Source organism: Thamnophis sirtalis, unplaced genomic scaffold, assembly GCF_051295495.1.
Source record: "Thamnophis sirtalis isolate CommonGarterSnake01/CBP01778 unplaced genomic scaffold, rThaSir2_p1.2 scaffold_3, whole genome shotgun sequence".
Lineage (NCBI taxonomy): Eukaryota > Metazoa > Chordata > Lepidosauria > Squamata > Natricidae > Thamnophis > Thamnophis sirtalis.
Window position 1 is genome coordinate 158,608,311 of NW_028261383.1, and position 23,184 is coordinate 158,631,494.

General features: G+C 41.2%; 1 protein-coding gene across 2 annotated transcripts in view; it reads right to left on the reverse strand.

Annotated features, from left to right (window-relative positions):
- Positions 1–4,689: 4,689 nt before the first annotated feature.
- OS9 (OS9 endoplasmic reticulum lectin) overlaps positions 4,690–23,184 on the reverse strand; it is a 36,980-nt gene continuing 18,485 nt past the window's right edge. The window contains exons 8-15 of one of the 2 annotated variants that reach the window (XM_087710573.1): positions 22,896–23,011; positions 19,915–19,957; positions 17,680–17,768; positions 16,919–17,161; positions 15,229–15,469; positions 8,887–9,054; positions 6,513–6,625; positions 4,690–5,921 (exon numbers count right to left, since the gene is read on the reverse strand). In XM_087710573.1, the coding sequence (XP_087566699.1) occupies positions 5,784–5,921; positions 6,513–6,625; positions 8,887–9,054; positions 15,229–15,469; positions 16,919–17,161; positions 17,680–17,768; positions 19,915–19,957; positions 22,896–23,011 (1,151 nt within the window). In that variant the 3' untranslated portion in view covers positions 4,690–5,783. The remainder of the gene's footprint in view (positions 5,922–6,512; positions 6,626–8,886; positions 9,055–15,228; positions 15,470–16,918; positions 17,162–17,679; positions 17,769–19,914; positions 19,958–22,895; positions 23,012–23,184) is intronic. The other variant, XM_087710574.1, reaches the window with a different exon arrangement.

Genomic DNA, 23,184 nt, shown 5'->3' on the forward strand with positions numbered 1-23,184 from the left:
AGTTTTGGCTCTAGTCTTTCCCCACGTGTCACCCTGAACCTCCCAGTTCTGAAGTTAGGGAAAGTTCCACTCCGCTTAGAAGTGAGACTCCTTCCAGGGCAGGAAAATGAGATTTCTATAAGGTTTTTTCATCTCCTTGCAGAACTACTTGTGAAATCACCATGAGATTATAAATTGAATGAAGATGCTGCTTAAAATAACTGTGTCTAATAAGCCAATTACGCTATCTACTTACAGTATAAGCACTGTCCTCTTTCTCTCCTACTTTTAGTGTATCTTTTGTAAAACATTTGTGATTTGAAACTGGATTGCATGAAACACCATTTCAGGCTCTCATTTTGTAACCTTCATTCTCAAACAGATGTTCTTGTCCATTGGTCACCCTCAAAAAGCTACATTATATCTGAGATGTCTCAGTTCTGTTAATGGATAGTTGTGAAACAGAAGAATAAATTTATTTATTTCGGGTATGGCAAATACATGGACTTATAGTAGTTCAAATGTTAATATCCAGTCTACCCAGCCATTCAAGGACAGGGTGATCTATGTTGAAAAAATTAGACATTAGGCCGATTTAAGCTCTTGATGGACATTCGGACACGATATGATGGATATTTTGTCGAGGAGCATCACAGTCACACTGAGGAGTAGAGGCAAGACCCCACTTAAACAATGAGTCCTGGCAGACACCATGTTGGGCATGGATCCTGTTCAGAGTTGACCAATGCTGGCGAGGAAGGTCAAAACCTGGCACCTTTTGTGAAGGGTCATCTACGTAACTGCTTGCATCTGAATGTTCAGCAGCTCATTTGGCTCTCCACTGTGTGTTGATGTAAATGTTGTTAGACAACTGTTGAGCGAGTGCCAGAGCTTCCTGGATTTAAGCCTGCCAATTAATAGATGAGGAAAACCAGCGTGCACCGGGAAAAGTGGGCTTCTCATAATTTCATTGTACTCCTTCACTAAGGCTTCCTGCCTTCATAGGGCTGATGGTGCAATGTGTCTCAAGATGGGGAGCCAGCAGGTAGAAGTAGATTTTATGCAACTGCTTATGATCCTCACTGTATCATTTAGTCTAATATTGATCTTGCTAGTGTGGCAGCTATTAATGCAAACAAGGGCGCAGTATTCAGCTGTGGAGTAGACCAACCCTAGTGCTGATATTCTGAGAGTAGAGGCTGAGGCTTGATCTTGATCCTCTTAGTTTTTGGAGTAAGTTGTTCCTCATATCGATTTTATGTTCTCAAGATGTTTCTTATAGGAGAGAGTCCAATCCAAAGTTACTCCAAGGTATTTGGGGTGAGGATCATAAGGGAGTAGGTTGTTATTCAGGTAGGCCTTTGGGGTGGCATTGGTGAGTTTGTTGTTGAGATGAAAACAGGTAGTCACCGTTTTGCTGATACTGGGTATGAATCTCCACTCAGCAAAGAATTTTCCCAGGGACTTCAGGTCCTCAGAGAGGAGGTAGTCCAATACTTCCAAGTTTTTATCTTGCTCTGCTAAGGCCAGGTCATCTGCATATCCAAATTTATGTCCCCTTGTAGCTGGCATATCTGTGTTGTGGCCTGCCAGCGGCCCGCAGAGCTAGCAGCAGTCAGACAGTGAGGAGGTTGGAGAGGAACATGGGCCAGTCCTGGAGGCTGGGGAAGGCTCAGATGAGGACTCTGCATCGGAGGCAGATGTGGGGCCAAGGCCATCTGGCAGTTTTCAGCTGCCTTCAGAGCTAGACAGCAGTGAGGCAGAGGAGCTGCTGGAGCCTGTTCCCAGTGTGTACACGTGCAGAGCTGCCAGAAGAAAAGAACAGCTTAGAACTGAAGGTTGACTTGGGAGTAAAGCCACAGGTGGACTGAATTGTCTCTCCCATAGGAAATAAAAGAAGAGTGAAAGGGGAGTGGGCTTTTGCAGGAAATAATTCATTCGTTCGTTCATTCATTTGTTTCAGGAGTGTGAAGATCTGTCCGTGAATCTCAGAGACTCTGTGCCCAGTCTTTCCTTGCACAGCACTGCGTTTGGAAAATATTTACCTGCCAGCTTTCCAAGCCAGATAAGGTCTGTGGTCATAAATTCACCTTTGAAAGACTATTTACCAGGCCTTTGCTGAATGTGAATGAGAGGAATTCACATTCGTTTAATAAAAGAGGTTTTGTCGGGACCAGTAATCTGCCTCGTGCTTTTTGGGGAAGCCTAGATCAGAACAATCTGAGCTATAAAGATTGAACAGTGTGGATGCCAGTACAGAACCTTGTGGAAGGCCGTTGTTGAGTCTTCTTAACTTGTTAACATTGTCCCCCATAATGCTCTGAAAGGATCTATCGCCAAGCATGTTACTAGGCAAGAGGATCTTACAGGGGATGATGTGACTCAATTTGTAAAGCAGACCCTTCTTCCACACAGTATTGTATGCTGCAGTAAGTATTGTATGCTGCAGTAACACAGCTGTGGTTTTTAAGCCTCGCTGAAAACCAGCCTTGATATCTCTTGTAGGCTCAGCACCTGATCAACACAGCTGCGATTATGAAAAAAGCTGGCTTGTTCCACTGGCAGAAATGTATCTATTGTGGGTCCAAGTCTGTTTATGATAAGTTACTCCAGAAATTTGTAACAAAATCGAGAAGGGCAATGGGGCGGTAGCTTTCTACTCTGTCTTGTGGCTTGCCAGGTTTCAGAAACAATACTACTTTCTTTTTTTTAATTCCAGTGGGTGGTGTCCACTAGAAAACATGTTTGAAAAGAATTTTCTGAGCCAATTCCTTGTTAGTCTCCCAGAATGAAGTAGAAATTCAGGGTGGATGCCATCAAAACCTGGTGCTTTGCCAGACTTCAGATTGTTGATGGCTGTGTTGATTTCATCCAGAGAAAGGGTGGGTGAATTCGGAGTGTGTTGAAGCTGACCGTCGAAAAACTGAGAGAGCTTTCTTGATAGTAGTTGAGTGCTCTTTCACCCTTGGGGCTTTAGAGTGGGAGACAACTCGGGAGGCTACTTGGTGGGAAGTTACACTGGATGTTTATTGAGCTGGTTGTCATGCAGGTGGTTGTCTGGGGATGTGATGCTAGTTCACCTCCTCTTGGGGCACCCTGGATAGCACAGAAGTGTTAACCAAATGACTAGCAACAATCAGCAGCCACACTACTTTGAAGAATTGTCAGTTAAGAACAGTTGGGCAGTGAGATATCTTAGTAGAACTCTTGGCTCTCTAAAAACATAGCAACCAGTTCCCAACTTTTGTTCTTCGTCTCTCTACAAGAACTATTTACATGTGCACTCTTCCTCCTCCATAGCTACTTGGTTTTGCTAACTTAAATCTGTTTTCTCTGTCACCCTTGACCTAAACTGCCTCCAACCATTCGGACAAGATCTTGATAGTATCACTTGTTGACCAGGACCAAAATATATGAGTACCGTCGTCATTTGAAGAAGTTGATATTTGATTCCACACCAATGGATTATCTCATCCAATGATTCATGTAGATATAAAACAGAAAGGATGAAAGAAGGGATGGGGCTTTGGGTTCAACTCTTCCCTTTTGCTAAAACCTACTGCAACTGACCACAGAGAAATGAGATCTACCACAACACTATGTCCTCTACTCCTAATCCTCCCCACCAAGCATACCATAATTGATATCACTGAAGCATATTACCTCCACCCAGGGTCAAACAGAAGTGTGCTTAATGTGTCTTAGTGCTATTTCTTAGTCTCTTGAACTGAAACCCAAATGACACCTCCTGAAGCCCTCTGAAGCTGGTACTTGACGAACTTCTCAACAATCTTTATTACTAGCAATATAGTTGTGGGCCAGAGGAAAATATTCCAGGATTATTCACCAAATGATCTTGAAGAGGGAACATATCACCATCTCCTTTAAGGCAGGTGGAACCTTCTGTCTCAGAGGAAATCATCATCACCAGTTCTGGAACAAAGTTGAGTTTGGGCAGAAATGTTGCTGCACAGACAGTACTGCACAGCAGTAAAAAAAAACAAGCCAACTGTTCTTTAGAGCCTAACACCTCCTGTGGTACAATACCTTTGAAGCTGTTAGGGCTTCTCAGATTAAAACTGCTGTCCACAACTCACCCCAGGGTGGAGCTGGTGCCAGAGCTGAAACACAAGTGGGCATCTTTCAGATAGAGGAACACATTCTTTGGGCTTCTAAAGTCCCTGTTACAGATATCAGGCTTTATGCCTCATCCACAATGGTTGGCATTTAAGTCCTCTTAAAACTTAAAACCAAGTCAGGTGGCGTAAAGAACTTGGGTGGCACTGAGGGAAATACCTTGGAAGTTCTTGGATGCTTCTGGTGACCATATAATGGACCTCAACAGAATGGAATAGATTGTCTGCTAAACTTAAGAGAAGACCATTCCTTTGCCTCAGTCATTGGTGTTACAATTAGTAGTTAATTTTTGTTTATTAAGTTGCAAAAGAATCAGTTCCTTTCCCATCAAGATCTTTTACAAAAATAACCTTCACTGAAGTTCCGTAAGGCAGCATTTATTGTATCAGCCAAAAAAATAAATTAGAGTGATCACGGATTCCTACAGCAGATGCCTATATGGATATGATGCTTTGTTTTACAAGAAAACCACCTTATTTATTTTAATAGAGAAAGGACTTGATGCTCTGCTCAGGGCACTTCTGTAGCCAATACTTTCCACTCAGAGTCACATAAGTAAACACCAAACTCTAGTTGGGTTCATCTGGATTTATTGATAGAAAAATGAATTGCAATTTGTCCTGGATGTGTCAAGGAAGGCAACACTATTTCTTCAGCCTGACTGCTTCTTTTGAGCCGCAATTCCTCACCTCCAGTCACCCATGCAGCAGCCCAGACTGTTCAATGGCATTGGAAATAAATCATAAATTTCAGCTAGCTTCCCTTCTTGAGACTTCACAGAAGGAACAGCCAGTCCCGTACCTCCATGAATCTTTGTTACAAAGCAAGCATTTTTAATGCAGTTCACATACTCCTATGTCTAAGGCCCTTTAGCATGTGAAACAATGGGGCTAGGAAGATCAGCCTACAGTAGCTTTTCTCCCAACCCTCCACCACATTTCTTTGCTGATTTCAGTACACACAGGATGTGTCCTAGCTTACTGCTCCAGAAATGAAGATAGTCAAGGGCAGCCTGTACGCTGGAGCAGGCTTGCTCACAATTCAAACATTCAGACCTAAAGAAAAATAAACTGTTGGGAGGAGATCAACACTGCACAAGGAAAGAGTGTCCTCTCCTCTGGCGTTTCAAGGCACACAGGTGAGACAAAGAAACATGAGATCCTTCCAATTGATGAGGGTTTTAGAAACAAAAGGGCACCAGTTTTAAGCTCCCCGACTTGATTCACACCTGAGATGAATCGTTGGGATTTTTTTTTTTGTACGGGGCTCCTCTCTTTCATTCTCTTTTGTGCGCATCATTAATCATTTTGAAGCCAAGAATTTGGCTTCGAGGCCAATAGTTTGAAAAAGGAGGAAAAGCTTGGAACCTGCAGAAATGCCACTGTCTCCATGTGAGGCAGCCCTACAGAAGCCATTAAGGTGCGGGAGGAAATGTCGCAGTGGATGCTCTAGAGAAACTCACTTGACAGCAAGAGCTTTAAAGGAGACAATTCACAGCTCTGTCTGAATGGTGCTTGCCTTGGGCTTGCCAATGTCTTATGCGCATTCAACAGAGATTCTAGCAACAAAACAAATTGGTCCTCCTGATGCACATGAGGGAAATGGTGCCTGCCAAATCCTACCAAGGAGCCTCCATGAATGCCAGAGTTCTGAAGATTGGCAAAAGATCAAAAGTCTAAGTCATCCGATTCGGTCCCACCAGTGCTAGGGAGCTCCTCCTGGTTACGCCCCCACACAAAACGGTAGTTGTCTTCCAGTTGGCGTTGCCGCCGTTGCTCTTTATGTGCTTCCTCTGTGCCCTGGATCTAAGAAACAAATACCAAAGCAATCAAACAGACAGACAGACCCACCACGTATAAGGCAAAAGGGATTAATTTTTGGCTGAAGCTCTTTGCTGCACTAAGAGGGGAAAAAACCTAAAAGGCCTAGTGCTCATTCCCATTCTTCCTCAAAGGGCTGAAAAATACTGCCAGTATTTCCCTGGGATTAGTGTGTTATAGCAACACACTGAAATGCACGGGAGCACTATAATTCCACTCTGAAACCTGATTTGGTTTTTCACCTTTGCCATCTCTTGAAGAGAGCTTCCCAAAATTCACCAACTGGTCCCTTCTGCCAACAAGGAAGAAGTGGAGTGCAACATTATACAAAGGGAATTTTTCTCACACAATGGGACTTTTCTTCCTTGCTGCCCCACCCTTGTTCCTCAAATGTGAGAAACTCCCCAGCAGAGTTCTCCCCCACTGCCACAATGCACACAAAATGCTGCTCTCCCAATGAAATCCCTGAAGCCAGCCTCCTAGCTTTTTATACTCTAAGCAATTTCGTAGTTAGGCTGAGATGATAGGAAGGAAACATTTCCCCCCATTATATTAGTGTGGATGTTAAGTCCTTACCAAAATATTGAAGAAAATGTCTTTGAGGTTCTTGGTGTCTTCTTCTGAAAGCCAGTGGGTATCATCATCATCTCCAAAACCACCAGTTGTCACAATCTTGATTTCAATTTTTCCTGCCAATCACAGAGAATCAAGCATTAATGGCAGTCCCAAGAGCCTTCCGATAATCTTCTCTAATTTACTGCCATTCAAACATATTGAAACTACAATTCTTAGAATTTCCCTCTTGCTATTGGGCAAAACAGGGCAGATTCTCTAAATAAGAAAAGCAATGGAATGGCAAAAGATAAAACCACTGGACGAATAACCTGGCTCTGGCCTCAGCCCAAACCCAGTGTCATCTTAAATTTGTGACTGTGATTGACCCTGCTTCTCTCACTATAAGAGGAGAAGAGGATATGTCACCTGAAACTACTGCTAACAAGTTGAATGGAGACAAACAAATACTGAGCACATTGAAATCTTGTTTGCTAGAACCAAGAAATGAGTTGGCACATCATGGATGCCTATCCTTTCTCTGACTTTACAACACCTATGGGGGGAAAAATCAGTTGAGGCAAAATGAGATTGGTTTAACACCCCTCTCAATTTTGTCAGCAAGGTCTTTAAGAATCATATAATAAAGAGTTTATATGGAGGGGAGGGGGGTGTTCGCAGGATCACAGGATGGTTAATCCAATATCCTTAAGCCTGATCTTCAAGGAACAAAATCCTGCCATTTGCTCAATCTTTATTCTTTGTTTGGTCACCAAAGTAACCAACACAAAAAGCTACAGTCTCAGGTCATAAACTAGTAGGAAGTGTCAATACTTAGGATAAAAAAGCACCTAAAAGTAACAAAAAAAGCACACATCCTAGACGTTAGAAGGGCAAAATGGATTCTTGGAAAACTATGAAAAAACTTATTTTTCCACAAAGAAATGAATTGACTTATTAATGAACAGATTCTACACATCAAACTGTTATTGTAACACTAGATACTTATACATTGTGACCAATATTTTCATGGGACAAAAAGCAATATTACTTCATGATCCAGAAAACTACTTTATTGGCAACCTGAGGCTCTTGAGTGCTGCCTTTGTGGCTCCTGGAAATCAGGAAGGATGGAGGGAGGAATGATTTCTCTGCAGAAATACCCTGCAAACTTCTGACCCTGCATTACCCATATACATGGCATAGCCTCTTCCCCATTTTACATTCTTGCCCTTCTGTTGTAGCCCTCCAGCTACCCAGTAAGTGCAGTCTAGATCAGGGCTTTCCAAACTGAGGTGTCTCCTGTCTCTTTGCGGGGTGCAGATAGAGTCCAGAGCAGATGTAAATATTTTAGTTTTAAATTTTGCCAATAAATCCATTTTTCCCCACTCTCATTGTCCACAAACAATGCATTTATTTTATTGTTTGGAGTTTTATGGGAGGTGTGTACATTAAAATTATAGTATAGATTAATGTTATGTTTTGGCTTTAGATAATTATTTTCAGTCTACATCTATTTAAGGCAAAATAAATGGGCAAATTTATTTAAAAACAAAAACAAAAATGTCAGATGACAAATTATTGGAGCCCTGGGAATGATGGTTTATCTTTTCCTTTCCAGTTTATCTGTACCTCAAAGGGCTAATCAAACAAGACTCTCCATCATTAATGATACAGCTTTAGAAAATGCTCCCTGGTCACTAACCATATGTAAGGCACACACAGTTCTTACACTAGGGCGATTTCTTACACTACTCATTTCATTATTTCCTTCCTGGTAATTAACAGGAGTCAATGTATCTTGCGTGTTCTTTGTTTCTTTTTAAAGAAGCACTGAACATAAATGATGAATTGCACATCTTGGTTGTTCACAGGTACTGAATGGGTACAGATATCACCATCTGTGTCCTTTTAATATTTTTAATGAGATCCTTTCACTGACAATTCTGTTCTACAGTCAGCTTCCAACCAGAGGCCTTTTCTAGCACTGGTACCTAAAATCATGGAATCTGAAATGCAAGGATGGAACTTGGGATTGTTTGTACATGGGAAGAAAGATCATGCAAGGAGCTAAAGATGCTTGTTCTACCAATCAGTTAAAGGCTCTCCCAATTAACCTCACTACAGAAAAAACATGGGCAACGTGAAAAAACATCCTAGAAAATAAATTAACCAACCAATCAATCAAGATAATGGAGTAACCAGCTTAGCATCCAGATGTCCATGACAGTGTGCAGCCTGCAATTCTGGACTGCTGGCAGCCTCGTGTCCTTGACCGCTCTGCCCTAGAAAGGCCCCTGACAAACCATATGACCCCCCCCCCCAGCCTAAACATGGACTCCTATTATCACACACACATACATGCACACACCAATCCCAGGTAGCATGACTGCATTACCTTCTGCCTTCAGGCCTTCCTTCTCCAAGAGGTCCTTAACCACACTCTCTATGTGGCGCAGCTGTGGGTTGTCCCTGCTCATCTCTTGGACTCGCAGCTCCTTCTGCTGAGCGCTACCTGGTTTTACTTTAGTGACCCTGACATTCACGCGCCCGTCTGGGTCACCATCTGAGATAAAAAAAGGGGGGGGGGACAGAGGCGTGTCAGCCTGCCAGCATTTTTGAGAGAGAAGGAAAGTGCAAACTGCAAGGTGCCTACTAGCAAGGCTGGGCACAATCTGCCCATAAAAATGAATTATATTCTAACTACCCAGTAGACTCTGGGCAGCTTACAAAATACAAATGCAATGAGTGGATGGAAGCTCCCAAATGCCAATTTAGTTACACTTTAATAAAGTATTATTGTTATTGTTATTGTTGTTGTTGTTGTTTACATAATGTGTCTGAGCAGAAGACTGAGGCCTTCTAAAGCATTTCAACACTTTTGCAAAAGCAGAAGGTTTCTGGACAGCAGAGGAAAAGGAAGGCAAGAAGTCCCAGGAGGTTGACCAGCTGACCAAGACTCTACCACTTCTGGCGATTAAAACTGAATGCAATTCCCTAGTGATACACTGTTCAGAGCTCATAAAACCTCTTAGTTCTATTGCTTGCCCAAGAATACAAATATCTGCCCCTGCCTCTTAAACACTAGAAAAACAGACTCTACCGGATAGGCGGTTCCACCACAAAACCACGGAGGACAAAATCGCGGTCGACGAAAGCGCGCATTTGACGTCATCACAGCGCGACGAAAACATCGCGCTGTGATCGAAAAATGTAAAAATAAAGCGAAAACCTTACCCTAACCCCCCAAAACCTAACCCTAACCCTAAACCTAACCCTTAACGTAACCCTAAATCTAACCCTAAACCTAACCCTTAACCTAACGCTAAACCTAACGCTAACACTTAACCTAACGCTAAACGTAACCCTAACGCTCTAAATCTAACCCTAACCCTTAACCTAACCCTAACCCTAACCCTTACCTTTATGTGAATCGGCTTGCTTTAATTGTATTTTTATTTCAATTTTTAATTTATTTCGTCGCGCTATGATGACGTCAAATGCGCGCTTTCGTCGATCGCACTTTTGTGGACCGCGGTTTTGACGGGTCACGGGATAGGCTACATTCAGCTGATAGTTCAGACATCATACAGACCTTAATAACAGTGATGATAAAGCCAGGAATTCTGAACAAATGCTAATTCAATAGCATTATGTAAAACCCAGCTTAAGAATCAAAAATGCATTCTTGCCCTCAAGGTCTGTAGATGTCTACATTATAGAATATCTAAAAAAGAGAGAAAGAAAATAGAAACATTGACCTGGGTGACCCTAAATTTTATTGAGCTATCTTGTCTCTGATTAGAAGGAACAAAACGCTGGAGGGGGAAAAAAAGCCCAAATAGCAGGATTTATGCATAGCCAAGCCAAAATCAAGTTGAAGAGCAGTCTTTAAAAAAAAAAAAAAAGACAAATGTTGGGAACATTTACCACAAACAAAGGTCAAAATAATTTTAAAGCCAAGAATTATTCCTCTTGGAATGGAGAAGAAGCAAGCCGTTAACGGTGTTTTAAAGAAAGCAATTTCTGAGGGAATTGATACAATACTTCATTGGGAACTGCATGCTTTCATTCATATGAATCCTGGTTCCCACAAATATCATGATCTCCCTTACTCAAATCTAGACTAATGTTTAAGAAATAATAAACCCATCTTAATGCAAAGAAAATGGGCAACATCAAAGATATAGATACAGAATGACCTTCTCCTGTGCTAGGTGGAACAACTAGGTCTTAATTGCTCTCCTGAAATTCAGGAAGGAAGGAGCAGATCTTCCATGGGAAAGGTCTATGGGGGTGGCAAGGGAAAAATGCCCGCTTTCAAGGCCCCCTCAGATGACAATCTCCTACAGAGAGGACATGAAGAGAATGGACCCATATTCAATATGAATGGGCAGGCAGATGAATTTGCAGGAAAATATTGCCTCAGAGAATTGGGTCTGGAGCCACGTAGGGACTTAAAAGACAGTAAGTGCCCCACTGAATACAACTCCAGAAGCCAAGTGGCAACCAATACAACTCCTGAAACACTGGAATATTGGGATACACTCCCAATATTGCCGCTGCATTTTGTATCTGGTGTGATTTCTGAACGCTTTCTGAAGGCAATCCCATTTAAAATGTATTACAATAATCCACACAGGAGATGACTAAGGAATGACTGATTTTGAGCAAGTCCTTCAAATGGTCACAAATGGTACTAACGTTGTAACTGAACAAGCCCCCCTAGCTGTAGCTAAGAATCATCTTTGAATGAGGCCATACTATTTATATATATAAACATTTATAATATAAATATACTATATATACGGCATATATAACGAATACTCAAAGGACAAGATTTGACTCTGACAAGAAATTATAGGCCAATATTGCTAAATAATGATTATAAACTGTTCACAATGACCTTAGCTCATATATTGAAAATAATTTTACCAGAATTTATTCATGAAGATCATGTTTCAGAACAAAAAATTAAAGGACAATTTTAGAATGGTCTTGGATATTTTGAAATACTTTGAATCGCACAATAAAAAATAAGTTGCATTAATTTTTTGGAATGCAGAGAAAGTTTTTGGAAATTTAAATTGGACCTTTTCATTTAAAAATTTGGAAGATATGGACTTCAGGGAGAGTATTATAAAATAGATAAAGCTGATTTCACAGAAAGCACCCAATAATAGTTAATGGAAATTTATCTAAACCGTGTGAAATAGAAAAAGCAACAAGACAGTGTTTTCCTTCTCCATTGTCTCCATATTTCAGCTTTGAACAGAGACATAAGAGTAGAGGATTAAGGTTTTAAAGATTAAAAAAGAAACTTCTAAATTAAGAACCTTTGCAGATCACCTGGTAGTTTCTGAGAGAACCTATTTAAATGGAATTGAAACTTTAATGAGAAAATTAAAAGAATTTGGTGCACTTCCAGATTTTTTTTGTTCAATAAACATAAAAAGATGTTGACTAAAACTACAAAAACACAAGATCAAATAGAATTGAAGAATAAAATGGGTTTTAAGATTGAGAAAAAGATAAAAGATTTGGGTATTAATATGACAAATATGAGCTTGTATGTTGTTTCAAAATAATTATAATAAAACTGGAATGAAATATGAAAAGACATGTTAAGATGGGAGAAAACACAATTGTCATTCTTGAGGAGAATTTTTGTGATTAAGATGAAGGTCTTGCTTAGAATGTTATTTTTCATTTCACACCATACCAGTTTTGACATTTGATGTACCATTTAAACAATGGAAGAAAGACCTATCAAGATTTGTTTCACAGGAAAAAAATGAGGTGTTAAATATAAGATGTTACAAGATAAAAAAGAAAGAGGAAAATTTAACTGATTTGAAATTAAATTTTGTACCTTGTTTGGTTAGGATAAAATAATGGATATGCTAAGAAACAGGAGGCCTTTGGAATTAGAAGGGCATCATTTAACATTTAGGTGGCATGGATATTTATGGCATGATAAAGTTAAGGCTAATGTAGATTTTAAAAGCCACTGTTAGACATGCCATATTGAGAATATGGAGCAGATAGAAACTTATGCTGTGCCCAAAAATATATTTGCTGCTGTCAGCACAAGAAACATTTTATAGAAGAGAAATATTACTAAATATAAAATGTCTTAAATGTGATGTATTAGAATATTGTCAAGGAGAATGTAGAATAAAAACCAAAGAACTGGTGGTAGAAGGTTATTCATGTTAATGCTTTTGTTATATACAATTATTAGAAAGTTGGCTTGAGTTTGAATTTGAAATAGAACTGTATACAAATGATAATTATATCTGCTAAAATGCATGTTTATTGAATATGAAATAGAAGTGAAAGAATGTATGATACAATGTGCTAAAATTCTTTGGTATACACAGGGATCAGTGGGAGAATACCTGGTTGAAAAAATTGAAATTTAACTACGTTATACAGTAATCTTAAACCAAATTTTATAAAGCAATGTATCATTGATACATGTCACTGGAAAAGCTTTCTAGAATGTATAACATCTCTTCAAACTTATGCTGGAAATATAATCAACAAGAAGTGATATTTTATCATGGTTGATGGATGGGTAACAAGCCAGAAAACTTTGTACTCAATAACATACAAGATTTTAAGTTTGCAGTTGAAACCAGAAACTTTTCTTTTGGAATTAGTGGATAAGCAGCTGGAAAAAAATTATGGAGCTTTGTTTTTATATATAATGACTATGTCACGCCTATTATATGCATAAAGATGGAGAGATTTGACTTCATCCACATGGAAGAAGGGATAGGGAAAATATTGGAACTTGCAGAGATAACTAAATTGACTACTTTAATTAGAGATAGGACATTGTCTAAACTTAATGATTGGAAACCTCTTATTTTTTTGCAGTAAAGCGTAAAAATGTTGCAATATATGATTTTGAGGATTAGAATAAAAGTAGTAGATTGCAGGGAGAATGTATAAACAATGCTGCAAGCAGAGTTAAGAGTTTGTTTTATATTTATATTATTAAAATAATATATTATTTTATATGCTATAAAAAAATCAGAAGTCACTTCTTCAAAAATAATTTTTCTCTTGATTTCTGCATCTTTGCTTTCTGCTTGGCTTCTTTAATCTCCTCCCCCCCCCCATTCTAAGTAATTAGCTCTTGCTAGCTTTTATTTTGTATTTAGAAAATTAATAAACCATTTTAAAATGTGAGAAGGAATATTATTCCACTGAGAGTCAAAAATGGCATTTCTCTGGAATTCTTGGCCTATAAATACAAAGCCTTCGTCTTGAACAGAAGCATCTCTCCATCTAACCTTGATGGCTTCCAAACTAATGAATCTAGACCAGTGTTGGCGGACCTTTTCGGCACCAAGTGCTGAAATGGGAGCGTGTGGGCACATATATGCCGAAAACCAGAAGGGCAGCCGCCCGCTACACATGCACGTGCCAGGCGGCTGCTCTTCTGGTTTCCAGTGCGTGCACGCGCACTGGACATCTGGTCTTCTGATGTCAGGCACTGATGCATGTGTGAAGACCAGCTGGTCTTCACGTGCGTGGGAGCACTGGAAATCGGAAGACCAGGTGGCCAATGCGCATGCACGCACCAAGATGATCTTCCAGTTTCCAGCGTGCACATGTACACCAACCAGCTGGTCTTAATGCATGCATGTGTGCCAGAAACCGGAAGACCAGGTGGCCAGTATGCATGTGCATGTCGGAAACCAGAAGAACAGTTGCATGCACACACTGGGCAGCTGCTCTTCCGGTTTCTGGTGTTCCTGCATGTGTGAAGACCAGCTGGCCGCCGTACTGCAACCCGGAAGTGCAACAGGCGATGGCTCGCGTGCCTGGAAAGATGGCTGTGTGTGCCACTTCCAGCACACCTGCCATAGTTTCGCTATCAGTTCTAGAGCTATGCATATGTATAGCCACCTCCAGTAGTTTATCAGCTGCTACTAAGAAGTGAACAGAGCCCAGAATTACTTCACAAAATAGATGTCTCTGGGCAGATTTTTTCCCCTCACCACCAGCTAGAACTACACCTCAGGAATAAGTACTGTAAAGCAGTGCCATCCAGCTGCAATCCAGCAGAGGTGATCTGGTAATTTCCATGAAATGAAACTATTAGGGGGGGTTCCCAAAGGTGCTTTTTCAAGAGGCAACTGGACTTTTTTCTTTGAAGAGGTTTTGCTTCTCATCCAAGAAGCTTCTTCAGTTCTGACTGGATGGTGGAGAATGGAAGGATTTATACTCCTTGCAGACAGTTCCTATTGGACGGCTTGTAGTCAGAGCTGAAGAAGCTTCTTGGATGAGAAGCAAAACGTCTTCGAAAGAAAAACCAGAAAGTCCAGTTGCCTCTTGAAAAAGCACCTTTGGGACAACCATGACCTGGATGACTTAAGAATCACCATAAACACTTAGCTATGCACTTTGGGACAAACACCCTTCGAATATAGAACTGAAGAAGGTGCTTGGATGAGAAGCTAAATGCCTTCAAAGAAAAACAAGAACGTTCAGTTGCCTCTTGAAAAAAAAGCACCCTTGGGACAATCGTGCCTTGGATGACTGAGAATCTCCACAGACTATGAGGAGGATTGTTAACTACCTTACCTTGATCTTTGACAGCTCAAGGAAGCCATCACTTGGTGCAGTTTATGGCAAAAAAATGCCCCCTGCTGGTTGATTCAAAAACATTATCCACATTATCAACGCTCAAGATAAGATTGATTTTGTTGCTTCTGGATCATACCAGGGGTTGGCTTGGGTGGGTTTTCTTTAGCAGTGTTGGTCTCCTCCACTACCTCCTCCTGCTCTTCCTTTTCCTCCTCCTCTTGCTGCTGCTGCTGCTTTTGAACCTTCTCTTCTTCAGGTGGAGCTTTGCCAGGATCCAACTTGTCAATGAGTTTGTTGAGGGTGGAAGCCAAAGACTTGGAGGCCTGTTTTCGGTCAAACTCACCTTTCAGGCCTTTTGTTCCCAGTTCATCCTCAACCTGTTGGTAAGCAGTAATGGATTACTAGATCAGGGTTCTTCCGAAGAGCTGAATCTAATACAAGTAGTCCTCGATTTATGACTGCAATCGAGCCCCAAACTTACGTTGCTAAGCAAGACAGTTGCCAAGTAAGTTTTGCCCCATTTTATGACCTTTCTTGCCACAGTTGTTAAGTGAATCCCTGTACTCGTTAAATTAACATGGTTGTTAAGTGAACCTGGCTTCCTTGTGGACTTTTGCTGGTCAGAAGGTCGCAAAAGTTGATCACGTGACCCCGGAAGGCTGCAGCCGTCATAAATACGAGTCAATTGCCAAGCATCCGAATTTTGATCAAGTGACCGTGGAGTTGCCGTTAACGGTCATTAAGTGTGACAAATGATCATCACCAGCCACTTTGTAACTTCAAACGGTCACTAAACAAACTGTTGTTAAGTTGAGGACTGCCTGTACTTGTTTGTTTGTTCAACAGGTTCTATTACTTTCAGCAATGGAATGGCCAAAACCTGGATTCATGAAGCAATTTAAAGGACATTTTCAGACACTGATGATACACATGCCCTTTTAAAAGATATCACAAGGTGGCAAGAATATGGGAGAAGGAAAAAAATGTGGAATGTGACGACACCTTTAGCCAGCACATATTTAGAGGTAAGGAGGGAAAGTTACAGGAAGTACAATGTATATGAGAAGTACAATGCTTGCTACCCTTCCTACTGTAAGCTCATCAAGACCCTTAATATACTGAAGAGATAACAGAATATAGAATAACAGAGTTGGAAGAGACCTTGGAGATCTTCTAGTCCAACCCCCTGCTTAGGCAGGAAGCCTGACACCACTTCAGACAAATGGTTATCCAACATCTCCTTAAAAACTTCCATTGTTGGAGCATTCACAACCCCTGTGCTGGAGGCAAGTTGTTCCACTGATTAATTGTTCTAATTGTCAGGACATTTCTCCATAGTTCTAAGTTGCTTCTCTCCTTCATTAGTTTCCACCCAATAAGTGTAGTGTGTGCAGTTCTCATCGTAATATTTAAAACCTCTGCAGTCAGGGCTGAAAACTATGCCATCAGCCAATCTCAACTGAGTAGGCAGGCATCTCCCTCCCCCCGCCAAGAATTAGAGGAAAACTAGCAACCCAACAGAAAGGAAGAGAAAGAACGGGGCATACCTCTCCCTCAGACAATGTGTGGGATATGTAGGGCTCTGGGAAGCTTGCAATGTGAGAGGGGTATGTTGCTGGACCAATCTTTTTACCTTTCCTCTGCAATCTTCTCCTCTCTCCTCCTCAGTCTAGGATTTCATTTCCTAGTCTATTTCCTTCCATCTGGTACGGAAGGAAATGGGGATGCAAGGCTTGGGAATAGCCAGTAATGGCCCCATCACTCTTTTGGGAGGGAGAGATCAGAAGGTTGGACTGAAAAATGGAGCTACTCCAAGGGATCCTGACCTCATCAATGATGTTGTCAAATTCCTTCTCCATTTCGGTTTTCACTTCTTCCTTCAGCTTGGACATTTCAGACTTAGGTAGTAGAATGTCTTCCAATTCCTTCTCAAATTTCCCTATTAGATCTTCTTCATCTTCTTCATTCTCCCGAGCTCCGTCTTCAGGGTGTCCCGTTTCTGGATCTGCCTTAATTTGGGGTGAGCTTTCTTGCGCCGTGTCTTCAGATTCACCAGCCTTCTCTTTGCCCTAAAGGGACATGGGGGAGTTCAGAAACTGCCAAGGGGGTGAGGGTGGGGGAAGAGGTAGCATCACCCAGTCCGACTGTGAGCTATAGATAGAAGATGTAGAATGCTTTTTAAAGCTACAAGCAGACGAAGGGTGAAAAGGGGGGGCTTGCAGGCATTGGTGGGCACCTTCCAGAAAGGACTTGGGTTATATAAATCAGCTGCTCTGGGGATACAAGGTCAATCACAAAATATTTATTTATTTAATATTGGGGGGGGGGGGCGCACCCATCTTACCAAAGGGTAAGGCTTTACAAAATATTGTAAATTCCCCCTCTCCCTTTCTAGGTGCATTGGTGTGAGTGTGAATCTATGGATAGCCGGTATCAGACGGACTGGAACTTTTAGAAATAAAAATCCAAAACATCAGCAGGGCACCAGGAAGGGGAGGATTGCTCGGTGTAGCTACAGGGGCCAAAGAGATGCTTATCATAATAGTAAGCTTGAGTCAATTTAGGAAGTCCTATTAAAAAGCCTCACCTTCCGGGCATTTGCCTTCATGTCCTGAATAAACTGCACCAAGTCCCCGGGGTTTCGAATAACTTTGAAATGTATCTTTTTCTTAAAATCTAGAAAAACACAAGACAAAAGGAATTCAATTTATTTGGAGGTCAGATAATCTTCAGAATATGTACACAGCACCTAGCGATGTTTTGTTCTGTGACCGGCATCAACTTTATGCAAACTTGCATGTATCTATTTTTTAAGCAGGGAGCTGGTGGCTCGGGGCTAAGACGCTAAGCTTGTTGATCAGAAAGATCGACAGTTCAGCGGTTCAAATCACTAGGGCCGCGTAACGGAGTGAACTCCCATTACTTGTCCCAGCTTCTGCCAACCTAGCAGTTTGAAAGCATGTAAAAATGCAACTAGAAAAATAGGAACCACCTTTGGTGGGAAGGTAACAGTGTTCTGTGCATCTTTGGTGTTTAGTCATGCCGGCCACGTGACCTCTGTGACGTCTTTGAACAGCGCTGGCTCTTTGGCTTTGAAATGGAGATGAGCACCGCCCCTTAGAGTCGGGAACGACTAGCACATATGTGCAAGGGGAACTTTTACCTTTATTTGTATAATTTATTCTGTGTCTGCAAAGAGATGGAAGCCCCATCTTTTCATTAGGCTTCCTTCACTGCACTGGGTATAGTTTACATATGCTAACCAGATGCCTCCACTGGCTTTCTTTATGCAAAGAAATGTGGTGCAATTATCTCTCTGCATGTTCTAGTTGTGTCATGATTTCCTATTCCTATAATAAAGCATACTATGCTATTGAGACATGAGTTCATAAATTGCCTTCCTCTTGATTTTTATCCCAACCAACGTCAGGCAATGATTGGAAGCTTTCATTTTATTTTCAATAACTCAGGTTTAATTTCATTTACCTGTAAGATTAAACCAGTATTTTAAACCATGGTTTGCTCAATTAAACTGTTAAGAGGTAGAGCTCACATATCATGGTAGATCAAACAAAATATATAATGGACAAGGAATACCAGCCAAATGCAGCCAATTCGAAAGTGAAGGAAACACTTCCCTTCTCTTCCTTGAGCTGGGAAAATGGAACATGAGCACAAACATTATAGCTTTACTATACCAAAGCCAAGCCCAGTGTGTGCCGGTTTTACCGCAGCAAGTTGTTTTACTTTTATCAAAGATTAAGGGAACATTTTTACAGATGGCATATTGATCTGCTAATAATTTTCAAGACAGACAAATTGTGTAACAATAAACGCTGGAAATTGAAGGACAAAAAAAGGGAATATTTCATCATATGCAGTGGTTATGTAAAAAGAACCTAAAATATTGGGAAGAAATAATAAAAATATTCACCAAGTCCTACAGATAAATTTTTAATTGAAACCACCAATGTGTTTATTGAGCATAATCCCAGAAAACATAAATGAACAGTCACAATTCATTAAGATATATGCTGACAGCTGCAAGAACAAATTCGGCAATACATTTACCATTGATATCAGATTGGAAGATCAAAATAAGAGACTACACAGCTATGGCAAAAGGGACAGTACATACCGTATCTATCATGTTGGACTAACTCAATGTAAGCAAGAATAGTTTCCTTCTATACCAACACATTTACACAGCAGGATAAATTTAGACATTTGGAATTATGAGCCCAGAAAAACAAAAATAACAAATGAAAAGACTCAAATAGATATTAAAATAATCTTCAATGTTCAATTAAAAGTATAAATGTTGAAGTTCTGGTCAGCAGTTGCGGAAACAAATGGAAAGGAAGCGGAGATTGAAAGTTTCCCCATCGTGTTTTTAAGTACACTTAATAGTTATGCACCGAAGACAAGTTCCTTGTATGTCTAATCACACTTGGCCAATAAAGAATTCTAATTCTAATCCCAGTTGCTTCTCTTTGAGTTGTTTCATTATCTATCTAAATATAGATTTCTTTTTCCTTTATATCTTACTATTTTAACAATTAAAATACCCGGGGATAAAAAAAAAGATTAAGAGTCAATGTTGCTGCTGAATGGGCAGTTAGCCCCCACAGAGGTCATTAAAGACATAAATGCCCTATATGAGTACTGTGCTGTCAGTGCTGAAAGCTAATTGGAAAGCCTGAGGGTTGAGTCCCTGCTGAGAAACATTGAAGTCCAAAATGTCCTCTTGGCTGATCTCACTCGCATGGCATCCGTTCACTCAACACTCTCTAGATCCATCCACAAAGCACTTTACATTTACCTGCTAGGCGACTGTCTGCTGTCCTCATCCCTAGTTCTTCCTCCTACAAAAAGGAGAAAAGACAAATGGTTTCATTTTAAGCGCTGCACATTAAAAACACTGTGTTCTGACGCAGCTGCCCAAACACGACAAACTCTCTGTGGTTAAATCAATGGTTCCATTATTAGGACTGCCGGCAGCCCCAGCAAAAAGTTTCTCCCTCACAGCAAGCTAACGAGTCCATCCAGCAGGGAGATAAATAGTTGTCTACCACATCTATTCCTCTCTGTCCCCCTGCCTTTTATCCCCAGAGCTAGGGTGGGACTTTGCTAGCAGCGGTGGCTCTTCCGTCCCAAGGATTGGCCCATAGGTTTCCACTGCTCTCCTCTCCTCTGCCTTCTGCACAGTTACATGTCAGGCACTGGGCCTAGCTGTTCCTCCTCTTCCTCATCAGCCACTTCCAGACCTGGGGGCTGTTGACTCTCCATCTAAGGGCTGACGGATGGCCAAGGCTCCACCTCTGTCTCTCTCTCTCTCTGCCAGCTACATTCCCTCTTCCCCCTTGGAGCTCACAGATTGCCTTGATGTTGACCCTGACTCCCACGCCTCCTCCTCTGATTCAGCTGCTGGAGGGGCCGGTGGCCGACAGGTCACAACACACTGACCTGAGAAATGAATGGGGAGGGAGGGATTTCCAAGTGGTACATCTTTGAGTTTTACCATTCATTCTGGCTGGTGGATTTCTGATCTGGGTAATTCTTCCATCCCAGCTGATGTACTCAATTCAACATACTGCTTTTTCCCCATACATGTTGAGGCTGTTCTATGTTTGCACCATTGTGGTTAATTCCTAATTGCACTATTATTAGTCCAGGAACCTCTAAAGGTCTGTAGAAATTCTTAGTCATCCAGGTCATGGTTGCCCCAAAGGTGCTTTTTCAGGAGGCAACTGGACTCTCTTGTTTTTTCTTTTGAAGACGTTTTGCTTCTCATCCAAGAAGCTTCTTCACCTCTGTCAGGATAGTGGGGAATGGAAGGATTTATATTCCTTGCAGACAGCTGGTCATCTGCATCCTTTTACAGCAAGGTTGTCAAACTCACAGCCCACAGGCCGGATGCATCATGCACCAGCCACAGCCACACCTAGTTCAATGAGGGGTGGGTGGGTCACGACACGTGACCCTGCCATGACACCACAAGTTTGACAACCCTGTTTTAGAGGGTCATTGAATTACTTGGAGGTTTATTTGTGTCCCTAGGATCACCTGAGTAGTGCTCCAACTTTCTTCAATGACCCTCTAAAACCGGGGTTCCCAACTGGGGTGCTAGCAATCCCTGGGAGTGCAAGATAATATTCCAGGGGGTGCAAAACCTTGTGTTTAGAAATTTCAAAATGACAGTGTATATGCATAATTATATGCATATAATTATTTACTTTTGTAAGGAGTGCGATAATATATCAGAAGCATTCTAGGGGTGCAGAGTATAGAAAAGTCTGGGAACCCCTGCTCTAAGGATGCCGATTACCAGCTGTCTGTAAGGAATATAAATCCTTCCATTCCCCACTATCCTGACAGAGCTGAGGAAGCTTCTTGGATGAGAAGCGAAATGTCTTCAAAGAAAAACCAGAAAGTCCAATTGCCCCCTGAAAAAGCACCTTTGGGACAACCATGACCTGGATGACTGAGAATCTCTGCAGGCTGTTGGAATATACGGTATACAGTGCTAGTGTTGGAAAGACCAACAACATCAATGAAAATTCTCAAAAAACACCCTCTCTCCAGTTGCCCCTTGAAAAAGCACCTTTGGGACATCAGGAATCTCTACTTTTTTTGGACTTTCCTTTAGCTATGGTTGCTCTTAATAGGATTGTCCTACAAAATGATATTTAACCACAGAAACCCATCTAATCTTCAAAGGCTGCATCTTTTGCCTTCTCCTTTTGAAAATTAAAATCGCCAAGTAACTACAACAACAACAACAACAACAAAATGTTTTTACACCACCTACATTATGGCATTCCCTCCTCTGTTGAAATGTGACAAGCTTGAAATGTTTAATTGCACTTTATAGGACTTTTAGTCAGGAAGCCTTCTTATAATTAAATTTGTGCCCACCTATTTCCCTAGAGACATTTGCCTGATGTGCGCTTTGTTATTTTTTCAGCATGAACGGTCTTTCGGTTCTCCTTTCAATTTCCTGCACTTCTACTGCTGGTGGCATTTTAAATAATTTTAGTTGTGATATTTTTAGTCTCTGCTGCTTTCAGTAGCTTTAACAGAATAACAGAGTTGGAAGGAACCTTGGAAGTCTTTTAGTCCAACCTTCTGCTCAAGCAACCATTTCAGACAAAAGGGTTGTCCAATTTCTTCTTAAAAACCTCCAGCACCAACAATGTCTGGAGGCAAATTGTTCTACTGATTAACTGTTCTATCAGGAAATGTTGTTTAATGCTGTTTAAATGTAACATTTTAAGACGTTTTTACACTGATTTTAGCAACCTTCTGCTCTATTTATGTGTAAGTGTAACTATAAGGTATAAGTACATTCAAACCAATGGTGGGATTCGCTTACCTTCGCTACCAGTTCGCAAATGTGAGCGCACTCGCTAAGCTCTCACACACCACCTTCTGCACATGCACAGAAAGTCGCGCATTATGTTGGGGTGGGTGGGCGGAGCCTCCAGCCATCGCCGCTACCGGTTCGCCCAAAACCGGTAAGAATCGACAGAATACCACCACTTATTCAAACATTAGAAAATATATCTTAAAAAAGCAGGCTACCTAGGCATGCCAAATTAAATTAAAATAGATCATCAAGCAGAAAACTAAATCAGAGGCCATGAGAAAGAGGTACAAAATAAAAGGCGGGATTGTCTTACTCCAGCAAAAGGAAAATCTCACAGTCCAAAAGAGAGCATGCCCAGTTTTGAGATAGGAGTCCATGTTTAACATCACCGTCTTAGAAATAACTGAAATTGCAATATGGTGATAGGAAGTTACCTTTGTTTGGTCTGGAGTTTGAGCTGCTTTCCCTTCTCTGTGCAGCACCATTCTCTCCCAAAACTCAGATTCATCCCCAGGTTCACTCTCAAGAGGAGGAGAAGGGGCTGGGGCCACTGGTCAAAGAAGCAAAGCAAAAGGCATTAAATGAGAGGGAAACATCCAAGCCAAGCATCTCTATAATGTCCTTCAACCAGGCATTGGTGAACCAAGATGACACCATGTGACCTCATGTCCTCTTGAGAGGTTTTTATTTAGAGGTGTAGTGGTGCAGTGGTTAGAATGCAGT